The 23,969-nt window shown below is 40.9% G+C and overlaps 1 protein-coding gene across 1 annotated transcript in view; it reads right to left on the reverse strand.

Annotated features, from left to right (window-relative positions):
• The window catches only part of PCSK1 (proprotein convertase subtilisin/kexin type 1), a 41,589-nt gene extending 20,594 nt beyond the window's left edge, over nt 1-20,995 (reverse strand). The window contains exons 1-8 of the mRNA XM_045899040.3: nt 20,547-20,995; nt 17,623-17,727; nt 14,245-14,355; nt 11,696-11,842; nt 10,304-10,380; nt 4,947-5,035; nt 1,868-2,040; nt 578-790 (exon numbers count right to left, since the gene is read on the reverse strand). Of these exons, the coding sequence (XP_045754996.1) occupies nt 578-790; nt 1,868-2,040; nt 4,947-5,035; nt 10,304-10,380; nt 11,696-11,842; nt 14,245-14,355; nt 17,623-17,727; nt 20,547-20,726 (1,095 nt within the window). The 5' untranslated portion in view covers nt 20,727-20,995. The remainder of the gene's footprint in view (nt 1-577; nt 791-1,867; nt 2,041-4,946; nt 5,036-10,303; nt 10,381-11,695; nt 11,843-14,244; nt 14,356-17,622; nt 17,728-20,546) is intronic.
• Nucleotides 20,996-23,969: the final 2,974 nt, after the last annotated feature.

The raw sequence follows: 23,969 nt of genomic DNA on the forward strand, positions 1-23,969 counted from the left end.
CAAGTGTGGGCTAGAGATGCTCTCTGAGCATATAACCTTCCCGAGCTGTTTATTCAGACGCTGAGAAGTTCATCTTGGGGGAAATTTAGACTGTTATTTTCCTGCAGGTCATCCATTCTTAGGAGATGTAGCTAGTGTGTGCTCTGTATTTTTATCATCTGCTAAAGGGCAAGTCAGACAATATCCCTGCTATTAAAGGATCACCAAGTACAAGGGTGGGAAAGCCCCTGCAACCCTGAAATCTCCTTTAAGGCTATTTTCAGGGAGGCATCACACTAGCAGAATAGACATTTGGATTCTTGGCTGTATGTAATGACAACTGAGTGGCTTCTCAGGGCTGAGTTTAAAAATGACAGAGAGGCAACATCGTCTTGGCAGAGGCGTCATTATCCTTGAGAGAGAAGACTTCCCACTAGATGCTAGCCTTTCGGGTGAGTACAGCGGGAGTCTCTCCAATTGAGTCCTCAAGCTTAAAGCTTAAGCAAATCAATTTGACCAGAGGTACCGACCAAAGGATCTTGCCAAACGCAAGCTGTGCTCTCCTACCTAAGCAGAGGAGCCAGACAAGACAACGTACGATTCGCTGGTCGGTGTAATCGCCGCTGCTGTACGAGGTGGCCAGGGTGGAGGAGCACTTCTCGGCGTACCAGGGGGACAGGCCTTGCTGCGAGGCGCTGCTGATGGAGATGGTGTAGATGCTGTCCGTGTAGCCATCGCAGTCACAGTTATCGCCCTGACGCCCCCCGTTCCCAGAAGCCCACACGAAGATGGAGCCCTTTCCTTGTCTCCCCTAAAGGAAAAGCCAGACTACATCACATCTGTCATCTGTTGGGATCACTGGAACACCCCAGTGAAATCCCCCACAAATACATGCATGAGGTTCTCAGAGAGAGTTATTTGGAGTCCGTTTCCACTCTAGGTCCTCCAGCCTCCCCGTGGGAAGCCTCAGGAGACTGCGTAGGAGAAGTCCCTGGGCTGCGACTCTGCCGGTCTTCCCTCCCCTGGGCCCTCCCTGGCATGGGTCTGAGTGAGTGCTTTTCTTTCTTTTCCTTACTGTGCAGGTTCATACTCTGGCCTTTAGCACTCACTCATATTTTTGCACTCTTCCCTTGGCTTATGTCACCGTGTTTGAATCTTTGAACTTCCTCTCTTTCTTCCTGCTTGCATCTTCTGGCTGACTGATTGACAAAATCAGGCATTATTCAGATCTGTTTTGCAGCTGCATTAAAAGGGACTCTTCAATTGAATGCAACTCGTCAAGGCTACTCTTTCTATGACTTCTCAATCTGTGCTCTCCAGAGTTTCTACTTTTGTTTGATCCTGTGCAGAACGAGGCCTTAGAATCCTGCTAAGAATGCAGTAAACAGAGCAACACCAGCAAGGCACAAGTCCGCACCAGGCACATACAAAATGGGAAGTAGCACATAGCTATATTTTAGGATGCATTTCCAGAGAGTTGAAAGAAGTCTGGGTAGTAGTGTCCCTAGTGTAAACATCCAAAAGCAGCAGGAAAATGAGAAAGGACATATCCAGAGTATTTAATTTTATTTATTTATTTTCTGATTTACTTACTTGTGTTTATTTTTTAATTTTTAAAAATTTTATTTCCAGAGTATTTTTTTAAAGTAAATATTCTAAGAGTATAAAGAATCTCTGTTGAATGTTAGACCCAAATGGGGAAAACTCTCTTAACCCTTAACTTCTGTCCCTCCGAAGAATGATTTGGCTCTCTAAGTGCATTTCAAATTGTAGGCAACGACAAGAAATTCAAAGCCATTTCTTTCCATATAAGCTGAGTGTTCTTCCCTTTCCTTCATATCCAAATGGTCAGGTTTCATTTCAGGCAGGTCTGTGTTAAGCATCTTACCTGCTTGACACCATATTCAAAAGCCTTCTGGGCCAGTCGGCCAGGCCCCTCCACAGTTTTCCCGTCATCATTAGGGCCCCAGCTGGCACTGTAAATATCCACATGTCCGGGATTGAATCCAATTGAACTGGCTTCAATAGCGTCAGTCACAATGCCATCCAGCATTCTTATGCCTGAGCAGTAAATCACACAAGAAACAAGTAAGTGGATGTCAGTGTGTACATGTCGAATGGTATAATGCTCTTAATATTCATTTTATTTTCATTTTTTTAATACTCATAGAAGACTCTCAAAAGAGTTAAAAACAGGATAACCACTGGAGGTCTCAAGTGCCTGTGATCAGGCTGCTATGAGCACAGAAGGAAGATACAAGTCACTGCCTCCATAAGCTTTGGTATCTGCCCTCTAGAGATAACTATATGCACTAAGCAGGGACCATGATCTTCACTGATTACAAAATGTCTCCCCTCCCTTCGCCACCCCAATAACCTGAAAATGACAGGACAGCTTTTGGAAAGAGGCATCAAACAGCCCTCCCTTGACCTGTCTGTTCATGACTATACCATGAACGACTGTTGCCCAGCCTGTGCCCTATGAAGGATTCTGTATGGGACACTGTGTAGCTTGAAAAGATCTACCCACAAAAGGAAACTAACAAATAGGGAAAGAACTCTTGTTTCTGAGCACTGATTAAAAATAACCCAGAGGCCATTCTTTTATGTGTTTGCTGAGAAACATTTTCAAGGAACATGCTTCCTTTTCTTCTAAATAATCTCAAGGATGAAATCATTGCCATGGATTTTGCTCCTGAGGGGGAATCATTTTTCATTAGGAGAAGGCAGACGTGGTAGCTCTTTGTACTTTCTAACAGGCTGTCACCTGTCATCAGACTTATGTATTCAAGAGCCAGGAAGGCAAAAGCAATTTAGACTGATACAGGCAACTACCGGGTTATTCCTGGCTTCAGGCTGATCATGTAGTAGAGTGCACAGCCTTATATTTGCATGCTATTATTTACTATGGAGCATAGGTAAAAGAACATGCAATTAACATAATTAGCAGAAGTCATATTGATTAAAACAAAACTGGTTAAAAATTTGTTTTGGAAAAAAGAAAAATCCCAGCTCCACTTACTAGCTGTGTGATCTTGGGCAAGCCACTTAACCTCTTGTGCCTCAATTTCTTCAATTTTTAAAATGGGGATAATAGCAGCTGATGTGCCTTGAGGATATACTATATGCAGCTACCATGCTGAGGCCTTAAACATATGGATTCCTCTATCTTTAGGACAACCATTTGAGATGCGTGCCATAATTTTCCCCATTTTACAGGTGGACTATAAGTCCAGAGAGGGACAAAGACTTGCTCAGGGTCACACAACTTGAAACTGGGGAGGTGGAACTTGAATCCCAGAAATGTAGCACCCAAATCCAACCTGTTAACTTACAGAGTACACCACCTATAATGTGTTGTAGAGTCAGTGGTGCCTACTAAGTGAAAAGTATTATTTAAAAATGCATTTGGGGCTAGATCATCAAAGGGTGGAATAATGAAAAAAATCTCAGTAGACTTGGAATCAGAAGTCTTGTGTTTTAGTTTTGCACTGCCACAAACTAGCTATTACCTTGAGAATCTTCCTTCTGATTACTCCTCTATAAAATGAAGGGATCAGAAGATTCTCTCACAAACTATAGCTAGATAGTTCATCATGCCTTAAAAAGGGAAGTATTTCTCTAGGTGATTACCTGATTTGTGCTCTGTCTTCATTTTTTAAAAATTAACACAGCACTTAAAAAAAGGGGGGGGAATCACACAGCATTTTGACAATGCCGGTATCAGAGGGATCAGGAATGACACAAAATGTAATAGTGTGCTGAATTAGGGAGAGATTCATTATATGTGCCACAATGCGTGTTCATTTGATTTCTTAAAAGGAAGTCATAATCAAATTCAAGGTATACTTATGCAGAGTTTAAAGGAGCTTTACTGTCACTGGCATATTCTACAGATGATCTTTTCTATTGTAGCTTGGAAAACAAACTAAACTCAAAGTTGCTAGCCTAACTGTGAAAGCCCAAGGTAGGGATAGTGAAAAGAGGAGAGACAATGATTATATTCTCTGTGAGCCCCTGCCAGTCCACCGTCCACCCATCCTCACAGGAACGTGGACTGCATCATTGGGTTCTCTTGCCTTCCCACTGGCATCAGTCAGCGGGAAGACAGCAGCAGGAGGCTGGGGGATGAGGGGAGAGCGAGGTACTCATTCCCTGGGATCCTCCTTGCCTAGAAGAAGCCCTGTTGTTACACTCAGGGCCACAGCTCCTGTCCAGTGGTTCTCTCCTATGGCCCCAACTTTCTCCAGTTGCCACTGACCTCTCCTTCCCCTTGCTCCTTTAGGCCTAAAGGTGATAACATCTGTCTTCATTTGTTACCCCTTATTGGTTTCCCTTTACTCTTTTTTTTATAAAGTTTTTATTTTAATTCCAGTTAGTTAACATACAGTGTTATATTAGTTTCAGGTGTACAATATAGTGATAATGTCCCTTAAGTCTTGTAAATAATTCCTCTATTACATTGCCCCGATGGAACTTAGTATGTTTCCCCACAAGGACACAGATTCTAAATCTGTGCTGTCAAAGATAACCTTTGGCTTCTTCATGTAACCAGTATGTATTCTTTTATTTTCTTAAGACAGTTATTTGCTATGAAATGAAGAATGACAGAATTGAGAGGCAGGGAAAGTCTTTGCCTAAATTTACCTCCTCCTTCTGTTCCCTTAGCAAGCACTCAATAACAAACCCTTGTAAATTAGCACACAGAGAAAATTAGCTTTGGTTCAAAAGCTTTCAACATTTCCATTTTTCTCCCCACAAAGATGTGTAGGCTATATTCAGCTATCATTTTTTAGGAATCCAGACCTTTGATTTGTTTGCAAATCACACTTAAATCCTGAAGCATATTTTACATGGAATTCATTTCTTCCTCTGGTTGTTGAAAGCCCCCTTCCCCCCTTATTTACACCAGGTGATGCAAGACTCAAATTAAAGTTCACAACTCTAGGAGCAACCGTCTGCTTTACCTCCAACTTTGGAATTGTATGCAACTCCGACCCCACACTTGTGATTATTTGCTTGCATGGCAATTTCTCCTGCACATCTGGTCCCATGTCTGAAGATTAAAAATAGGAATTATAAAACATAAATGAGGGCAAGCTGTCGTTTGCACATGAATCCCTGGTATGTGGCCACACCAACTTTTTGTCAGCCTTGCTGCCGGTTCCCTGCCCATCAGTATTAGATGAAGTGTAGGTGTCAGATGATACAGGTATTGGAGCCAAAGTATGTGATTCACTTTCCAGCTTCTGCCACTGACTAGTGGTGTGATGCTGGGTAAGTTATCTGTCCTCAAGGGTTTTGTGGCAACATATGAGATATTGCATGTAGGGCACTTAGAATGGCGGCTGGTATAATGATAGAACTCGGGAAGTGTTAGCTATGGATACTGTCATGAGCAGCTCTGACACTTTCCGAAGCCGTCTCAAAGAAATGACGTCTGCTCCATACGTTTTGGTGAAGTTGCTCCTCACTCCCTGTCTAGTGACTTCCTCGGATTAGGTTATCCTGGACCAATCCTAGTAGGATAAGTAGAGCAGAATTCTCCTCTCAAGCTGTCTTCCCCTCCTCTAACCATCCTCCACCAAACTAAAGCAACTGAGGGTTTTCTGGTACCAAGGAGAGTTTGAAATTTTAGCTGGTTAACTGGGAAACCAGGGTCATCCTGCAACTCTGACTGGGGCCAGAAGCCTGAACAAGACTGGTTTTGCCATCAGGCAAAGAGGGTAATTGATGATTTCAGAGTATCTGGAGGGAAAAGTCCATCTCTAAAACAGAGCAGAGTCCACCATTCAAGCATCAATTCTGAAAATCTGAGGATAATAATCTTTTCCTACCCCCACCCCCACCCCTGACCTTAGGAGGGTCAATAAGCCAAGAGAACTTTAATGTGAATTTATTTCATGACTTCATTCTACTGTGGAAGCCCCTGAGAGCCGTGGAGAGGCTTGTTGGTGTTTTGGAGGAGCTGACATAGGAAAGAGGGGAAGAGTTAGTTCTGAGCAACACTGTCAGCCACCTAGTTTTAGACATCACTACACTGGACATCTATTAATTTAGCCCAGCAGGGAATATACAAATGCTAAATTGACTATCCAAAATAATTCTTTTTCACTTCTCTCTCTCTCTTTTTTTTCCCTAAAGTACCAAAGATGATTTCTTGGTCTCTTTTTATTAAAGGATGTTTCTGTTTTTTCATGTTAATACTGGAGAGGAATCCTAAATCAGAACAATATAATTATCTTTAATTCAAAGTCTTTCCTAATGCAGCAGACATCTGCTGCTTCTTTTTTTTCCTCCTAGCATTTTCTCCTTTAGGGAGGTAGCTTTCCCTCACTCCTTGTGAGTCTATCATGAGCCTCTTCTTCCCAGACAGCTTTCAAGGATTGTGGCATATTCTGGGGAAGAGAATCCTATTCTCTCTCTAGAATCTACAACTTTAAGTCCTATGAGCCATGTGGATCTTGCTGCCAGGCAAGATTTTTTTTTTCTTTTTTTTCTTTTTTTTTTTTGAGAATGAAGCTAACTGGAGGCAAGTAGCTAAGAGATGGAGACAGTGATTGGGGTCCTAAGAGCATATTATTTGAGCTCCTGGATCTTGGAATGCCTGAAGCTAGACCATCCCTTGGGTGATTTTTTTTTTTATCCCCATTTTACTTCATCTGTGAATTAGGATTCTCTCACTGGCAACCGAAGCTGCCCTGACCAACACATCCATTCTCTGAGAATTGTGTACACATCGAACACGTAAAAAGAAACTTATGCTTCCTTGATGGATTAACTCTCTTTGCTTTTGTAGAAGGAGAAACTGAGTTGTCCCGCTCTGGAAAGTGTGTTCCTAGAAGTCACCACCACCTGTATTTCCATGTACACAGGACAGGAGATAGGGCCAGGATAGCAGAATCTCCAGCTTGAGCCAATAGAATCAAACTGTTGGCAGACATTCCCAGCACAGCACCTCTGTCCTAAGAATGATGCAATGTGACACCGCCTATGATTTCTCTCTCTTTACATACTGAAAATTATTTTCTTTAAGGGTGCAGTAGAATCACGGTCCAAAAAAGATTGATATTTTTCCCTTCTCTTACCCTCACTTCCCACCTCCACACCTTGAGAAAAATGGAAGGCTTTATCAAAGTGGTACTATGTCATTCTTTGTAGACCTGCAGCTTTTTTTCTTTCTTTAAATTAGTCTCTGAGATAAAAGAACCCTTTATTATCTTAGAACAATGGTAGTAACTGGCGTTTAAACAAATTGATTTTTAAAAAATTATTCCACAAGATAGTTTAAAGACTACTATTATCCTAGTTAAAATACCCTTGTCACACATGTTATTTAACTAGAAAAATAATCTGTAATCGGTATTGAAATTCTGAATATAGATTCATGCCAGCTTAATAGTAAGAGTTACCTGCTCTTTTGAGATTTTATTATTTAGTGATTCCTCTTTTGATTTGCAGAGGAGAATTCAAATGAAGCTTCTATTAATCTCATTTACATAGTAATAATGAACAGAAGCAACACAGATAGTTTGGGGAGATAATGCCCTTGGAATTGGGAGATAATAGGTCTCTAACTGCTATAAAGTCCAAGACGAAATGGAGCCATTCATTTTCTAAACCTAAGGGATTTATTTCTGACAACATGCTAGAAGGGCAACTCTATTTTTTATTATACCTTTTGATAAATGATAGGGATGCTACCTTTTTGGTTGATAGTCAAGAGGACCCTGAGAGGTAGTTACTTATTGTGTAATTTTCAAACAGCAGATTCTGAATTGGCTCAGAAAATTGACTTGTCTCTGTCTCTGCTCCTCTCAGATAGTATTATTCTTGTCATGTTGATTTTTTACTGAAAGCAGATCTATCTTAGTTGCTAAATGTGAAGGCTTGATGATGATGATGGTCATCATCATAGCAAATACATTGCAGACACTATACAAGCCAATTACATATATTACATATAAACTCATTTAATCCCCGTAATAACCGAATGAAGTAGCTACTATTATTATTCCTTTTTAATAGATGATAAAACTGAGGCACAAAAGCAGTTAAATAATTTGATCAAGGTCACCCAGCTATTAAGTGGCAGAGCTAATATTTAATCTAAATCTAGCTGCAAAGCCTATACTCTTAGCTGTTTGGCTGTGTCACGTTAACTCTACACTATGTGGGAGGTCCATGGCAGGCTATGCTCTGGAAACTCAGAGTTTTCAGGCACAAAATAAGTACCATTATATAGGGTACTTCTTTGAAGGCTTTGGAGCTCTGTGAATTGGGGAAAATGTTGAATTGGCTATCCAGTCTTTTGAATACTGGATATAAGACTCCTCCTTTTGGGGGGAACAAAAAGGGAAATCTGAGTTCCCCCTTCTCTTGAGTAGAGAAACTCTAGAGAATATCATTTTACCAAGTATTTGGCTATCAAGCAGCCACCACACAATTTATCATCCACATTGGATCCTGGGGCCAGACCTAGAGGACACTGCCTAGGAAGAAGGCTAGCACCTCCAGCTAACAGTCTCCTCAGCTGCACCCATATGGCTGAGAGCAGATTTCTCTTTTGGTCTTGACCAAGGAGGTGGAATGACAGTTGTCATTTTTACTTTATTCTAACTTCTTAGAATAAAGTGCCCCTTTTGTCCAAGAACTTATTGCCCATTTCCTTAGGAAGTTCCGTTTAGGAGGGTAGAGAGCAAGTGCATTATCACCCATTTTAAGAGACAAAATGAAAAATAGAGGCAGAGAGAGGTAAGTGATTTCCTCAGGTCACCTTCTCTACTGATAATTGGCAAAACCATGACTACCAGCCAGGCTAACATTACAAGGTCATGGTCCAAAAGAGCACATATTCCTCCTGGCCCTGCACTGCCTTGACTTAGAAATATGGCTGAAAATTTGTCTGGGGCTCCTATCCTAAGTTCCTGAGATATCTAACTCTCCTCCAAGGGCACCCCCTGGTGGTTCTCGTTGTACTGTTACTGGAAAATTCTAACTTCTAGGCATTGTTTGTAGTTAACCCCTTTAAGAAATAAACCCTAGAAGTAAATGGTACTGAAAGAAGCAGTATCTTGGAACCATCCCCAAGCCTCCCCTTCTCCCCAAGGAGGAAATATACACCCAGAGGTTGAGGCTAAGTGCATGAGCCTCAGTTCTCTTCCTGGTGTTTGTTGGCCTTCTGGAGAGGGGACCTGTCCAAAGAAACTTTAGGTCAACATTACTGCACCAGCCACATGGGAATTCTGAGTGAGAATAAGAGAGAAAGGAAGAGGGAAAGAGGGGGAAAGAGAGCAAGAGAGGGAGAATTCAAATGACCCAAGTTGGGTAATAGTCCAAGAGAGAAAAAGCCACACAGAGAGAAAATTTACCCCTTTATGTAGAATCTTTCCATTCCAATCGTAGCAACAAACCCTAATTTTGCCTTGGCTTTGGTCTATTTTGGCACAAATCTCTTCTGGGTGGAGCAAATGAAGAAGAAAGTATGGAAGTCTTCTTGAAGTTATGAGAGATGTTGCAAAAGAAGACTTCTGACATGGGTATGGACACTTGAGGCCATGTGGCTAGAGGGTGAAGTTTCTTTGCAGCTAGGAAAAAAGGTTAAGAAGTCTCTTGGCTCTGGCTCTTTATTTGGCCTCTTGCTTTGTCAATTCTGGCTCTTGGCCTCCCTCATCACATTGTGGTTGCTAGGGAGAATTATTTTAGGAGTCAGAAGATACTCTTTTTCTCTTCCCTTTAGCTTTACAATACCCAGCAGAAACTCTGGGAGAGACTACAGACTCGTCCAATGCCCCCAGAAAAATGTGATGGATTTGAGGACCAGGCCTCAGAGTACATCTCTGTTGCCTGGTATCTGGCCATACTTTGCTGAGGGAACTGGTGAGCAAGGTTGTGGCCACCAAAAGAAGTCATGGGGATTTGTTATCTTTGTCCTCTCTTTTCATTTCCACAACTAACATCAAATATGTTGCTAATAGGAAAGGATTCATAGACGAATTGGGGTTGCAGAAGATGGTCTGGAGGATTTTACTCTTTATGACCCAAACATTCTTTCTAAAGCTATAACTATTCAGTACCATTTGAAGGGAGCATTTCATAACATAGAAAGAAAGCTTAATTAAAATATGACCCCATAAGCCAAAAGAAATACAAAAATAGAAGCATTGGTTTCTGCTTTAAAAGCAACAAAATATTGTGGTGTGGATGGTGTGCATGAAAACTTTTCTGAGAGCTGAAATGTGGATCATATTTATAGTGTAATTTTCTCAAATAAGATAAAAGCATTTTAAAGTACATATTCCGCCCCCCATCCACATTTACTCACTTGTTCTCATTTGTGGGATCATAACGGGGAAATGGATCATGGTCGTTATCGTTAAAATCATAACTAGCCTCTGGATCCTAAAGAGACAATAGAAATAACCCTGTAGCATCATTAAAAAAAAAAAAAGCACTTCCCAAGCCTTCTGCCCCTACCCCCTCCATCCTGGCTGATAGCTCAGAAGTCTGCATTTCAGAGTTTCTGGCCCAGTGGCTGATCATTTATTATACCCATAAACCAGGCATAAATGATGTACGTAGGAAAGTGAGCAAGCATCCAATTCTCAGTAAATGTTACCAAACCTGTATAACTCTCTGAAGCTCATAGGATACTGGAACCAGAAGGAATCAGAGTTTACTTAGTTCGACCACCTCATTTTTTAAATGAGAAAACTGAGACCCAGAGAGGCTGAATGACTTACCTAAGCTCTAGAGCTAGTTAGCTACACTTGGACACTCATCTCTCTTACGATTATGGGTGCAAATAGGTGACTGTGGGGTGGGGCTCAGGTCCACAGTGATCTCCTTCAGCCTTCCCAGTTACACGAAATAAACATGTAATTTAATTAAAGACAGTGTGCTTGAAATTGAACACAAGCTCCTAGGTCCCACCTCCTTTTCCAAACAGATTGTTATACTTACACATCTCCCACGTAGGAGTTTTGTTACCAGTATGGTCTCTTCTCTACATTTTCCGTATCTTTCAATAACTCCTACTTTCTACTAATCTTTCTATCTCTCCTTTTTCTTCCCCTATCTTTTGCTCTCTAGCTGGAGAATTTTGAAGGAATGGAAAGGATGACAAAACAAGGGATGATCTTAAAGATGAAACACTGATCTTAAGGCCTAAGATATCATGTAGTACTTAACAGACAATTAAGTAGTTTTCATTTACTTATTTTCCATTCATAATAAACATTTCTTTTCTCAGCTTGCCATTTTTACACTATGTGTGTACATTTTGAATTTGCATGGAAGGACTCTCATTCACATAATTTCACAATGTCAGAGATATTCACCTATAAAGGATGTGAGGAAGAAGACTATGAAAATGAGCTCAGGCATTATTCTTGATTTGATTGCTTTAATGCCCCCAAATATTGAGTGATGTAGAGTCTGAATGGCTTTTAATAATTTAGCTGGTATAGATGCCTCCCCCCTTCCTCAACACACATGCTTTTGTAAAATCCTTGGCTCCACTGAATTCTTTCAGTGCCCACTGATACAAAAAAAGTTCTTATGTGCTGGTAGGAGGGTAAGAGAAAGAGCAAAACCGTGGCCCATGATTCCCAGGGCCAACATCAGAGCAGTCTTCCACTTGAGAAAAGGAAAGCCTTAACAATGTGTCTTTGTAGACATCTCCCTAAGTTGTAGTCATGGGAGGGCCCAGACTCACATAATTTTCATAGATGTCTGTGTGATTCCACTCCAAGCCATCGTCCAGTACTGTGATAACAACTCCTTTGCCTGTGATGCCTTTTTGCCAAACAGGTATCACATGGAGATCCAGCTTGGGCAGGGCTGCAGTCATCCTAGTATCTTGCTGGTAAAGACAAACAAAGAATTGGTAAAATCATGATTTACTTGCTGCAAAATGAGAAGTGAATCTCAAATCTGGAGACCCATCTTCCCCCGCCCCCCCCCCCCGCCCCCACCCAGGGTCACTCTACTTTTTAGAAGAAGGTGAAATAAAAAACAAAGTTGATGGTAGAGCCAAGTGAATCATCAGAGTACTGTTCTTTTCCCAGTTGTTCCAATGGAAAATCCCCTGAAACGATGGATCGCTCTGTGCCCCTTCTCACTGAGCTTCATAGCTTCTAAAAAGAAGTTTATCTCCAAGTTTCATTCATTTATAATGACACACTCAAGCTTTTTATCTACCAGAGTTTTATTTGGTGTCCCATGTTCCCATCTCTCCCAAATCCTGAGCTGCCCTTGCCACACTGAACCTACTTTATATTGTCTGGTTCATAGTCATTCATGGTTGTTTTAATAACTTTTCAAAAAGCAGGACCTGGAATGTCTAGGAGGCTGCCATCTCACCAAGACTTGCAATTTAATTGCCTATTTCCAGGTATGAGTGATATTTTTTTTTTCAAGTATCAGTGATTTAGAGAGGAAGTATCTATGAGAGGAGATTTGGAGTTTTGCTTTTCAGATAGATTTTCTGATAGTTACAGTGTGTGGGACTATAAGTGAGAAGAGCTGGACAGCAAGGGAATAGAGAGATGAGCACATTCCCAAGCATTTGAGGGAGATGCTTTAGAAAAGTACCAGGTTTCTGGTGAAAGGGACAGTAAGAAATTTATAAATAATAACAGCCAAAAGTGTCAATGAATGAATTTCCCCTGGCTGATTCTCCTCGGAAAGAAGTAGGGGAAAACTTTTTTTTTTTTTAAGGATGTCTTCATTCACTTTAGAGAGAGTGAGCCCATGCAAGTGAGGGGAGGTGCAGAGGGAGAGAATCTCCAAGCAGACTCTCTGATGGGCACAGAGCCCTACATAGAGCTGATCCCACAACCTGTAAGATCTTGACCTGAGCTGAAACCAAAAGTTGGACACTCAACCAACTGAACCACCAAGGCGCCCCAGTAGGGGAAAACTCTTAAAAGAACTTACAAGGCCAACATGAAGCTAAATCACAGGAGGCTCTAACTACACATAGATTTTTGGCCAAAGCCAGAGAAGATCTCTGTGTCAGTTGCAAGAACAATCACACAGTGTGGTGGTTAAGAGTATGATCTCTGGAACCATGAATTATGGCCCTACCACTGGTAACCAGATGACTTTGGCAAGTTACTAAACTTGCCCATGTCTCTGTCTCTTCATCTGCTAAATGGGTATAATCGTATCTACAATATGATGTGAAAACTAAATGAGTTTATTCATGTCAAACAGTTAGAATAGTATTTGACATACAGTCAATACACAAATGTTAATGAGTCTCTTCTACTGCAATGAACAAGTATTGCCTAGGTTAAGAGAATGTCAAGAGGAATCGATCCCTTTTCCCATCCTTTATGCAACAAAGATGTCTAAGCCTTAACTTATGCTTGTCATGAAAACTTATCTTCTATTGTATTCTCAACAACAACAAAAAAACACTTCTATCAACATGTATACTGCCATAGAGGCTTAATATTAAAATGGAAGGGAGAACACTCTGCAGGCAAGAAGGGACACTTAAAATTTCTCTACTCAGGGGGCCCTGGATGGCTCAGTCGGTTAAGCATCTGCCTTCAGCTCAAGTTCAAGTCATGATCTCAGGGTCCTGGGATCGAGCCCCATCTCAGGCTCCCTGCTCAGCAGGAAGTCTGCTTCTTCCTCTCCCTCTGACCCTCCTCCCCTCTTGTGCTCTCTCTCTCCCAAATAAATAAATAAATAATCTTTTAAAAAAATTTCTCTACTCAACACACACATACCAATGAGGATTTGGTATCTTAAAAGTAGAACAGTTTGCAAGTCTAGACATCTGCTTGTAGATGTCTTTTGTCTCTCCTTGTGTTCCTTCCTTTAGCTTGGCCCAGAAATTCTCACTTTTAGCATGTAAGAATTGCCACTCAGGGCTGTATATACTGAATCATGTTCACTGTACCCTTTGGATGATTTATAGGTTCTCAAGAGTAACTGACCAAATGTGATTTTTGCCATGATTACTGTTTTGGAACTCTTAACTTGCAAGACATGATTCTTCTGCATTTGCTCCAGATAAGCTTAAGAGAAGAAAGTAACAACCCTTCTTCTCATAGAGGATAAACATCTGTGTTTCAGACACTTTCACCTAGTAAAACAGGAGATCCAGATCATGGAAGATCCCATCAGCCCTAATCTCCAGGTAACATAGCCCTCTACTGAATTGTCTATCATTAAAAAAAAAAAATCTATTTTGCAGATGTAACAAAGTAAATAGCCCAGGTCCTATACAGTCCTTCTGTAAATACTTACCAAGTACCACTGCTGATTCCACATTGGATCATTGAAGAGATTTAGTGCTGAGTCTCTTAAAACTGAACGTTTACTTCTCTCTTTTTCATACTGTTGTTCAGCCCATATTACCTACAAGGAGTTTTATAGCAAGAAAATCAGCAGTCAGATAGTCACCTCTGTGTAACCATCTTCCCTCTAACTAGCTCCAGTACCCTCCCCATCAGAGTTGAGGCAGTTCAAAAATATTTTCGTTTAACTGCAGATCAAACTGGCAGCTCAGTGAGAAGAAGGCATTGCCACTGGGGAGATGAACATTTCCTCTATTACAGTAAACTGTACCTTTAGGGGGAAGGGAAGGAATCAGTGAAGTGATGATTCCCTCAAATTATTTACACTATGATTCCAGTGGAGGTAAAAGTTCAGCCTGCTTCCATCAGCAAATGGACCATAATACTGATTTTTTATTGCGGTCTTAGGGTTTTGTAGCTGAAAATTTGTCCATTTTCATGTAATGAGTCAACAAGCTAAGAGATTCCAGAGACTGCTGTTATGGTGCTCTTACAGCTTAATTTCTCTTTCTTTACATGCAAAAGGTAGAAATTGCAAATGTTATGCCAGACAAGAAAGGTGCTGTGTCTTTGCAAATCTGAAACTCTGGCTCCCCTGTGCTTCAGGCTCCTGCTTAAGAGTATTTAATATGAGAAACAGATCCAGGGTGATGAATGAGTATTACTGACCATGCACACTTACCATTAATTTAGTCTCATGTATTATGCAAAGAGATCTGACAATACAAAAATTACCTTTCCCACATTTATGGCATAATCCTATTATACTTGAGACCCTGAGAGGGTGAGGGACTGCCTTGTGGTTATATTCATTATGAAATAATACCATGCTCTTATTTCACTGAGCAACATGACTGTTTCTTACCCAAAACATATTCTCTCTGTTGTACACATGATGACAATCCAGTGTCTGGTGGGATGTTGTTAATGTGAGAATACTCATGAGTCAGATCCAAAAATAAAAACTAAAAAATAATTTGTTGCTAAAGGATAAAACCATCCACTAAGACTGTCCTGAATTTTCAATTAGAAAATCTATGGCAAACCTATTATAAATATTGGGAGGGACTTGAAAGCTAGACATTAGTTGCTATAATTTATTTTTAAAGAGCCTGTATGTTCAAGCTTAATTGTTTTGGCTTAAAATACCTCAATGCTTGTAATATACAGCCTGTCATCTGAGTTGGTCTTTGGAAGCTGGCTGCTAGGGAACAAGTACTAATCTTTGATAGAGAGAGTCACTTACAGTTGGAGATTTCATTAACAGACTTGTAAAGATAGCCTATTGCTGCATTTCAGAATGCTATTTTGAAAGAATATTATCCCCCATCAAAAAAAAAAGAGCAATAAAATGAAAATCAAAAGCAATTTTTTAAAAAGGGAATATAAGAAGAGGCACTCGCCATCTGATCAGATAAACATTCCATCGTTGGAAACAGTGTTATGATTAATGTCATTAACTCCAAATCCCATATTAAGCTCTACAAGACCAGACCAAATGGAATAGAGGAAATTAGTGGTATCTTTCTTTTATGTATGTAATAGGTATCATGTACTTAAATGTAAATAATCCTTTTGATTTGGGAAGAGCATTAAAGATCATCTAGTCCAACTTTCCACTGCTAGCTTCTATGGGTTCTAGGATTTTTTCTAAAATAGTTATCTGGGGATAACTTTTCATAAGATTATATGGATTCTTTTTTTTAATGAAGTTATGCTGGAGATTAAATTCTTAGCCTTTCTTCATTATCACTTGAGATTTTTGCTCCAAAATCAACTATTAAAGAAATATCTAAAGAAAAGAACTGGGTCATTAGTTCACTTTAGTGAGATACTTGTAGTAATAATAACAGGTATTTCTCCACTCTGTCCAATTTTCTTCTGTGAAGATGAGAAGGGAGGTCAGTTTGACTTCCTTGTGCATTAGTGTCAGGCATGCATTTAGGCAGACAAGGAAATCTCTTCCTTGCTTTGCTCAAGGACTAAGCTTAGCCAGAGTCTTGGAAGTTGTCCTACTTTTTACAGCCCATACAATGAGTCATCTGCTTTGGGATGGCAAAAGGAAGATTTCACCGGACATGAAACTTTTCAAGTAATCTTGAGCCTCTGATTTGGTCTCACACATCTAGCCATTAACCTGAGTAAAAGCTAGCTATGGGTGCCTAGGAGCTGCGGTTCGCTGGCCATGGTCCTGATATAGCGTTCTTTGCCTAGGTGTGGGGGCTGATAACCCAGGCCCAGGCATTCCCTACTCTGATAATTTGCCTTTTTATTCTTCATTTTAAAATTCTATCAGTTTAAGAACAAAATAAATAGGAAATTATTTCACAGGGTTTATAAATTCCATGTACTTTCAATAGTTTTATCACCTTTCTGTCACTTATATTTTCTTTCTAGCGAGTTGAAAGGGTGTATCCTATCTCTCACAAAGCTTCCATAATTCTCTGGAGTGTCCTAGGTAACAGAAATCATGATAACAGAAAACAGGCCAGCCAGGATAAATTTCTACCAGTATGGCACATTCTTGAGAAAAGGCAACATTGTGTATGCAAATTTCAATACTCCCAATATAGTCACCATTTCTATTGATATATTTGCTGATCTTGAAAACAGACTCAAAAAATCAATAGGTACACTAGATATACATTCAAATTGTCCTCACACTATTTACCTATATTCATTCTAGACATTTCCTGCTCTTGCCTAATCATTGAATATGTATATAAACCAGGATAAAAAGAGATCTAATGCTTTCAGTAAAACAATACAATACTTATGGAAACATTTGGCTCATAAAGACATGGAATTAAAACTCACTCATTAGCACTAGTTCCCCATATAACCAAACCAAACAGAAATGGTAAAATGTGTTTTCAGTTATGCTGAAATTTATTAAAATCAATGTTCATATGTTAAATTTCTTTGGCATCCTCACATTAAAGTGCTCATAAATAATAGGCATATAATAAAAGGTTGTTAATTGATTGTACTGGCAAATATTTTTTTTAGAACTGCAATTTAATTTTTAATATTCATTTTCATGTTCTTTGGCTGGATTTGTGAGCTAATATTTTAAACATATATTTTTATATAATATATAAAATTTATTTAACTTAGTCTATCCAGTCCAATCCAGTTATTATTATGTGCCTTGTGGTTATATTCCTATAGAATTAAAACCCTATAGAAATAACAAGAAATACTACAGACAGATCATTGTGACCACAATAAAAGATAATCACATTTGCAAAGTGTTTTTTGCTCTTGTTGGAAATCATAAAGCAGATAAGTCAGGTTATTTGTTTGAAGACAAATGTACAACACTTACACGGTCATCATCAGATAATCTCTTAGTAATATGAAGGGCACTCCTTCGAGACCTTCGGGGATGGTTTTTATATTTGAATAAGTAGTGATTTTCAAGTGATCCAATCTATAAAGGAAAAAATATTAAAATAAAAATCCACTTTATCCAAAATAAGTACATATGGGTTAGATTGAAACCCATGCAACTTAGAGACAGGCAATTTTTATTAAGCCCATTCTTTATGAGGAAGACACTGATAGAAGCCTTTGCTCTCTTGTCACTGTGTTAAGTAAGTTGAGCTTACAATATTATCACTTGGGCTCACTGTATACTTGGGGGCTAGTGATATCTCTTTTTCACAGATTTCAGGGGAACTAAATTTGTTTCTGTGTGACAATATTGTGTAGGTAGACATTTCTTTAAAAAAAAAATACCCACTCTATCCTGTTAGAGAAGAATAATTTGTGGAAAGCTAGCAAACCCTTTGGGTACTCTGTATGATCAGGGTTACATTCAGCTAAAATGATTTGTCATTGTTATAAAATATAGCCATTGAAGCTATAGTGATAATTGTTATAAGCTACTAGTAGAGAACATTTGACTTTCCACTAATTCAAGGCGCTCCATACATGGAGCTGGGGATAGGGGAAAAGTAGCCCTAAGAAAAGATCATCAATGTTTAGCTCTTCCTCTGCTATCAACTGGTTTTGCTTCTGGTCACCTGTCTAATTCTATCTTTATCCTGAGGCCTTCAGGAGCTCAGGGTAGTGATGCTAAATTACTGCAAACAAAGGGAAAAATAAAGAGAATCAAGAAAGCACTATCAATCTTTTACAAAGAATTATTATTTTAAAAATGTTTGTTAGTAATGCCATTTTAGCTGGAAATGGCTAGAGAAATTATAGCACATGCAAATCATATGTAAATACAGATTCCCCCCCCACTATTTCTTAAAGTTTCTTGTGACCATTCCTTCCTTTCTTTGAAGATCCTACCAAGAATACTGATTTATTATTTTTTGGTTTGGGATTTGTGATTTTGAAAGCAATTCCCATAATGAATGGTCCAGGTTTGGAAATATGTCTGGGGCTAACAGGTGAGAAAAGAAAAAAGGGATATTTTTGCTCTCTTATCCAATCTCTTTCCACACAGTTACCAGTGCTATTTTGCTCCCCAAAGGATATAGGATTAAGTACCCAGTTATTCCCTCCTCAGGACACACAGGATTTCTATGTTGCCCACAGTAGCTACCATTGCAATTCCACCTACTGCTCACACTCTCCTCAGATCCCAACAATTCCTTGCAGTTTCTTCTAAGCTGCTTTCTTTGTATCTTCCTTGTTTCCTACAATCTGTTTTCTATGCCTTGAGTGCCTTCTACAATCTCACCATGTTCTCCTGGCAATCTTGACTCTTCTTCCTAAACCTTCGGCAAATGTTTCCTCCACTGGGCTTTTTTTCACTCCTCAATTCATGTCCCTCTTCAATCCCTCAATCAACAAATATTGAGAATCCAGGTGCAACTTCTATTACAGCAATTACATGCAATTCCAATTGTTTGTTACTAAACCAATCTCCTCTAGATTCTTGATTCCTTGAAAGTTGCTTTTCTTCCTATTATTCCTCAGACCCTAACATGGAGCCTGGCACAGAACAAAATCTGGGCAAAAGCAAAAAGTCTTGTTTGGCTCCTGGGACACGGAGAAGTCAACCTGCGTATTGACTTTTCTGCTGGGCATTTTAAAGACAATTTGGCTCGTAAAGTTGGGGAATGAAGCCTCTGGCAAGGAGAGGAGTATTCCCCAGCGGATTCGATCTATGGAATCGCCAACGCCCACGCCGATTACTCATCCGTGACTTCAGCTGCATCTCTACAACCACCTCCAGAAAAAACGCGCCAAAATGTTTTACAACTCCCTCCTCCCCCGCTTTGAGGCACAGTTCCAAGGCAAGGGGCGAGGGCTTGATTCTGAGCCAAGGAAAAGGAAAGCTTAGATTAGAAATCACACCCCCTGGAGTTCCCCCGGGAATCGCACACCTAAGCTGTCACTCTAGTATTGCCTTAACACCCTTACCCTCCCCCCAGCTATCTATTAAACCAGCTCTCCCTTGGACAGGCAAGTTTTTATCACAAGCTGAAACCCTCGGGGAAGCTATTAGGCATTTGGCTGAATAACAAGAAGGAAAGAAAACCTTTCCCCACAGTCATTTCGGCAGCTTGACCCTTCAGGGGGACTGACCCAGCAAAGTTGTGAAGCTCAGACTTTGCAAGTTCCCGGTGAAGACCCGAACCTCCCAGTAGAGGCGAGGGGAGTTGGTCCCGTGTCTTTCACCCACCTCTACTCCAGCCCCCTCCCCAGGCCACTCCGCGGACCCCCAGCCTCTGGGTCGTGAGTCCCGGCCTCTGGCGCTCTTCCAATGTCCTGGGCGTGCCCGAAAGGCCGCGGGCGGACATCACCAAGCCTATTTGACCCCTTGCATCAGGATTTAGATCTGATGCTGCCATATTGAAAAAAAAAAAAAAGAAGGAAACAGCCGGCTCCTGACGCAGAGACCAGCTGAGTCCCAGGGGACAGAGAGCAATGCCTCTCCCGGGGGCGCTTGGTTGGAAAGAGCCTGCGTGCATCTCAAGTTCGGTGAACAAGCGTGGAGGGATTTTTCTCCCAAACCACGCGGGAATGGATTTAAATGCCAAAGCGGACGACAGCAAGAATAAGCTTTACCCAGCTGCAGCGGCTTCGTTCTGCCTGGCTGCTTCCAGCCCAAACAATAAATAATGCAAGCCTTCTTTCTCCAAGCGCGCCAGGGGCGAGAGCTGCAGAAGCTTCTGCTCTTTGCCACTGGGCTCAGGAGAGTGCGACCTGGGGCTTCACTTGGGAGACCGCGCGTCAGTCCCGCCAGTCCCCGTGGGCCCCAGAAAGTTTCAGGAAAGTGCAAACTCTTACCTGACCCAAAAGGTCATAGCCCAGCTCCTTTGCTATGGCCGAAGCTGCCTCCGGTCCCCCGGGGATCTCCGCCGCCCATTCATTTACAAACTGCCTCTTCGCTTTTACACTGTTCAGTGCACACCAAGCGCAAAAGAGAGCGAAAGCAGTACACTGCAGAGTCCAGGCTCTTCGCTCCATGGCTCACACACTCGCTTGCACACAAGTCGGTAGGAGATGGGGGAAAGAAGCAAGAAAAGAAGCAAGAAAGGAGAAAAGCCAGAAACACTAGCCCTTTTCACCCTCAGACTCTGGACCACTTCTCGCTCCCGGTGGCTCTGTTAAGAGATAGGAGGCGCGCGAGGAGAGGCTGGGCGGTGGCGAGCGCTCTTTGGTCTCCCGGCTGAGTGGAGCCCCAGCCCTTCCAAGCCGGAATGGAAATGAGTGTTTACACGTCAAATCGACGAAAGCCATCTCTTGACGTCAGATCTACCTGGACTAAGATCTGGATGGTATTCCCGGCGGGGTGGAGAAGCGGCTAAAATAAGCAGGGAAAGATTAAGGAAAGGAAGGAATCGTTTGCTGGGATCAGTTAAGTCGGCTCCCTGACTGACTGTAAATTCTGTAGCCATGAGAAACACCTTCACTTTTCAAAGAGAAGTGCCCCTATTTGAATATTACTACCAAGAACCAAAGGCTGGGAGTTAAAGTACACTTTGCTTTCCTCCTGTCGGTTTTCTTTACATTTACTTAATTATCTCATGGGCTGGGGGGCGGGGAGGGGGGTGAATTCTTATAATAGCCCTGTGGATATCAGCACCTGCTGTGAAGAACAGGGTTTTTTTTTTTTTTAAGATTTTATTTATTTATTCATGAGAGAGAGAGAGAGAGAGGCAGAGGCAGAGGGAGAAGCAGGCTCCCCGCGGAGCAGGGAGCCCGATGCGGGACTCGATCCCAGGACCCTGGGATCATGACCTGAGCTGAAGGCAGACGCTTAACCGACTGAGCCACCCAGGCGTCCCAAGAACAGGGGTCTTAAGTCTGAAATTGGACAGAGACTGGTAGAGCAGAGAGGAGGGAAGCTTCTATTGCCCAGATTCTGATCTAAATTGCCTAAGAAAATAAGCACGTCTGGAAGACATTGTTAAAGCAATACTTTTAAAAATGTATTTTTAACTAACATTGAAACCACCTAAAAAAAACTCAGTTTAGTTCCTCTTCTCCTCACTTTCTCAACTTAGTAAAACGATATCTAAAATTCTATTCTAGATATTGCAAAGCCTAGTATCACCCCCCTTTACTGTGCTTATCTGAAAATGATTAATCACATGAATTTTAAAAGAAAATTATTTTCTTTAACCATCAACAAGGGGGTCTAGGGACACAAACCCTGTTGTGTTAACTCATGGAGAGAAAAAGCGGGTTTTATTAACTCTGAACTTTCCATTTTTTCTTCAGTAGAGCTCCTCACTTTGGTTTTGAGCTGAAGCTGTGCCATTACTTTTCCATAAAATGCACAGTGTCACTCTGTGGAAGAATGTTTTTTTCGTGGAAAGAGAATTAGCAAAAGTCTAAATGACCCCCCGCACCTTCCACCCGCCCCCACACAGACCCCGAAAATGGATTCAGTCTACCTTGGCTGACTGAGCCTATCTCAATCCTCAGGGGTTGAACCAGGCTGGAAAAGCCCCAGTGTGTAGTATTCAGCACTAATGAATGGACAGCGCCACACGCGGCTGTGGCCAGAGTGGCCTTTCGGTTTGAGCCTCAGAAACTGCTGTCTTTTTGCAACTAGCCAGAACCAAGCTGTTTCTCATTTGATCTGTGTCTTTCCCCTCTTTTAAATAGAAAAAATAGGAAATTGACTGCAGGGGGAACTGTGGTTAGGTTCCTGATCGTGACTACTTGCATCGAGCATGTTGGACTCATACCAAAAGTGAAATTGTGGAGGCTTAAGAGTCTTGTCTGTGAAAGGTTTTTCTTCTCTTCTCTTTCTTCTTTTTCCCTTTTCCTTCCTTCCTTCCTTCCTTTCCTTCCTTCCTTCCTTTTTTTTTTTTTAAGCTTCCAACCACGGGGGGGCGCAGCCTATTATAGAGAAAGAAAAAAAGGGTAAGATTGGAAAGAAGGCATATGAGATTGAAGAGAAAGGAAGCGAGAGATATTCTCTACAGGAAGCAAATAAGACTCGGTGGAGGATGAGACTGAGTAGTGCTAATCTTCCTTTGCTTTCATGTTTGCAGAAATGTAGACAAGATTGATAATTTCTTTAAAAATAGAGCTTCTTGGGCGCCTGGGTGGCTCAGTCGTTAAGCATCTGACTTTGGGTCGGATCATGATCCCAGGGTACTGGGATCGAGTCCCACATCGGGCTCCCTGCTCTGCGGGAAGCCTGCTTCTCCCTCTCCCACTCCCCTTGCTTGTGTTCCTGCTCTCGCTATGTCTTTCTCTGTCAAATAAATAAATAAAATCTTAATAAATAAATAAATAAATAAATAAATAAATAAATAAATAAAAATAGAGCTTCTTAACAAAAACAAATGTCAATGTTAATAAGCCATGCGATCCAGTTGAGTGTATAATAATACTGTGTAACTCTCACATGAGATGTTGTGGAATGGGCTGAGATTAATAGCTCTTCTGTCTGCTCTGTAAATTCACATGTGTGAGTGTTGATGGCTGGGTGAGCTTTCTTTTTTTCCCTTTCATATCTCAGCCGGAGTTGTGGCCTTAAGCTCTCTAGGGTATTTCATTCTTACAGCAGACAGATGCTAACTGTGTGCTGCAAGGCAAAAGAAACTCATGGTACATATTTAAAAAGGTAGGTATGGCTAGAGCAGGAATATATTTGCCCCTTTCTTATTATTGTTCAAGTAAATCAGTTTGGCAGAGCGTTGGCAATGAGTGTCTCATTAATGGGGCATTTGTGTTAAACGGAGCACTGTACAAACCTGGAGTAAACATTTGATTGATATGCCTAATAGGGCAAACTAAATTCTCACAGCAAAAGCAGAATATTCCCATCCAAACTATATAAATACTCTCAGTAATTTATTTTTAAATTGTTTCAATTTATCTTATGGACCTTATTTGCCACAATTTCTGGGATGCAGAAGAAGTGAATGTTTGCCAAAGCTAAAGATGCAAATAGGTATAGAATTCATCTTTGCCATATCAAGGGCTAGCCCTATTCTGCTATGTGCATCATAGTTATAACCTCCAGGCCCATCAGTGTTGTATTTTATACCATGAATTAAAAGAGCCATTTATCACCTTTAAGTTGGTTTGAATAGCATTAGATTCGTCTGATTAATTTACATAAAAACAGGATAATTCAGAAAGAATACATAATAGAAACACAGAAGAAAACTGTGTTTCTATTATGAATTATCCAGTGAGTGTTATGCTTTTCATGACCTCTCCCAACTGCCGAGTGATAAAGTTAAT

The sequence above is a fragment of the Mirounga angustirostris genome, unplaced genomic scaffold (assembly GCF_029215605.1).
Source record: "Mirounga angustirostris isolate CCGP_5_RB_7025 unplaced genomic scaffold, mMirAng1.0.hap1 SCAF_7, whole genome shotgun sequence".
NCBI classification, from domain to species: Eukaryota; Metazoa; Chordata; class Mammalia; order Carnivora; family Phocidae; genus Mirounga; species Mirounga angustirostris.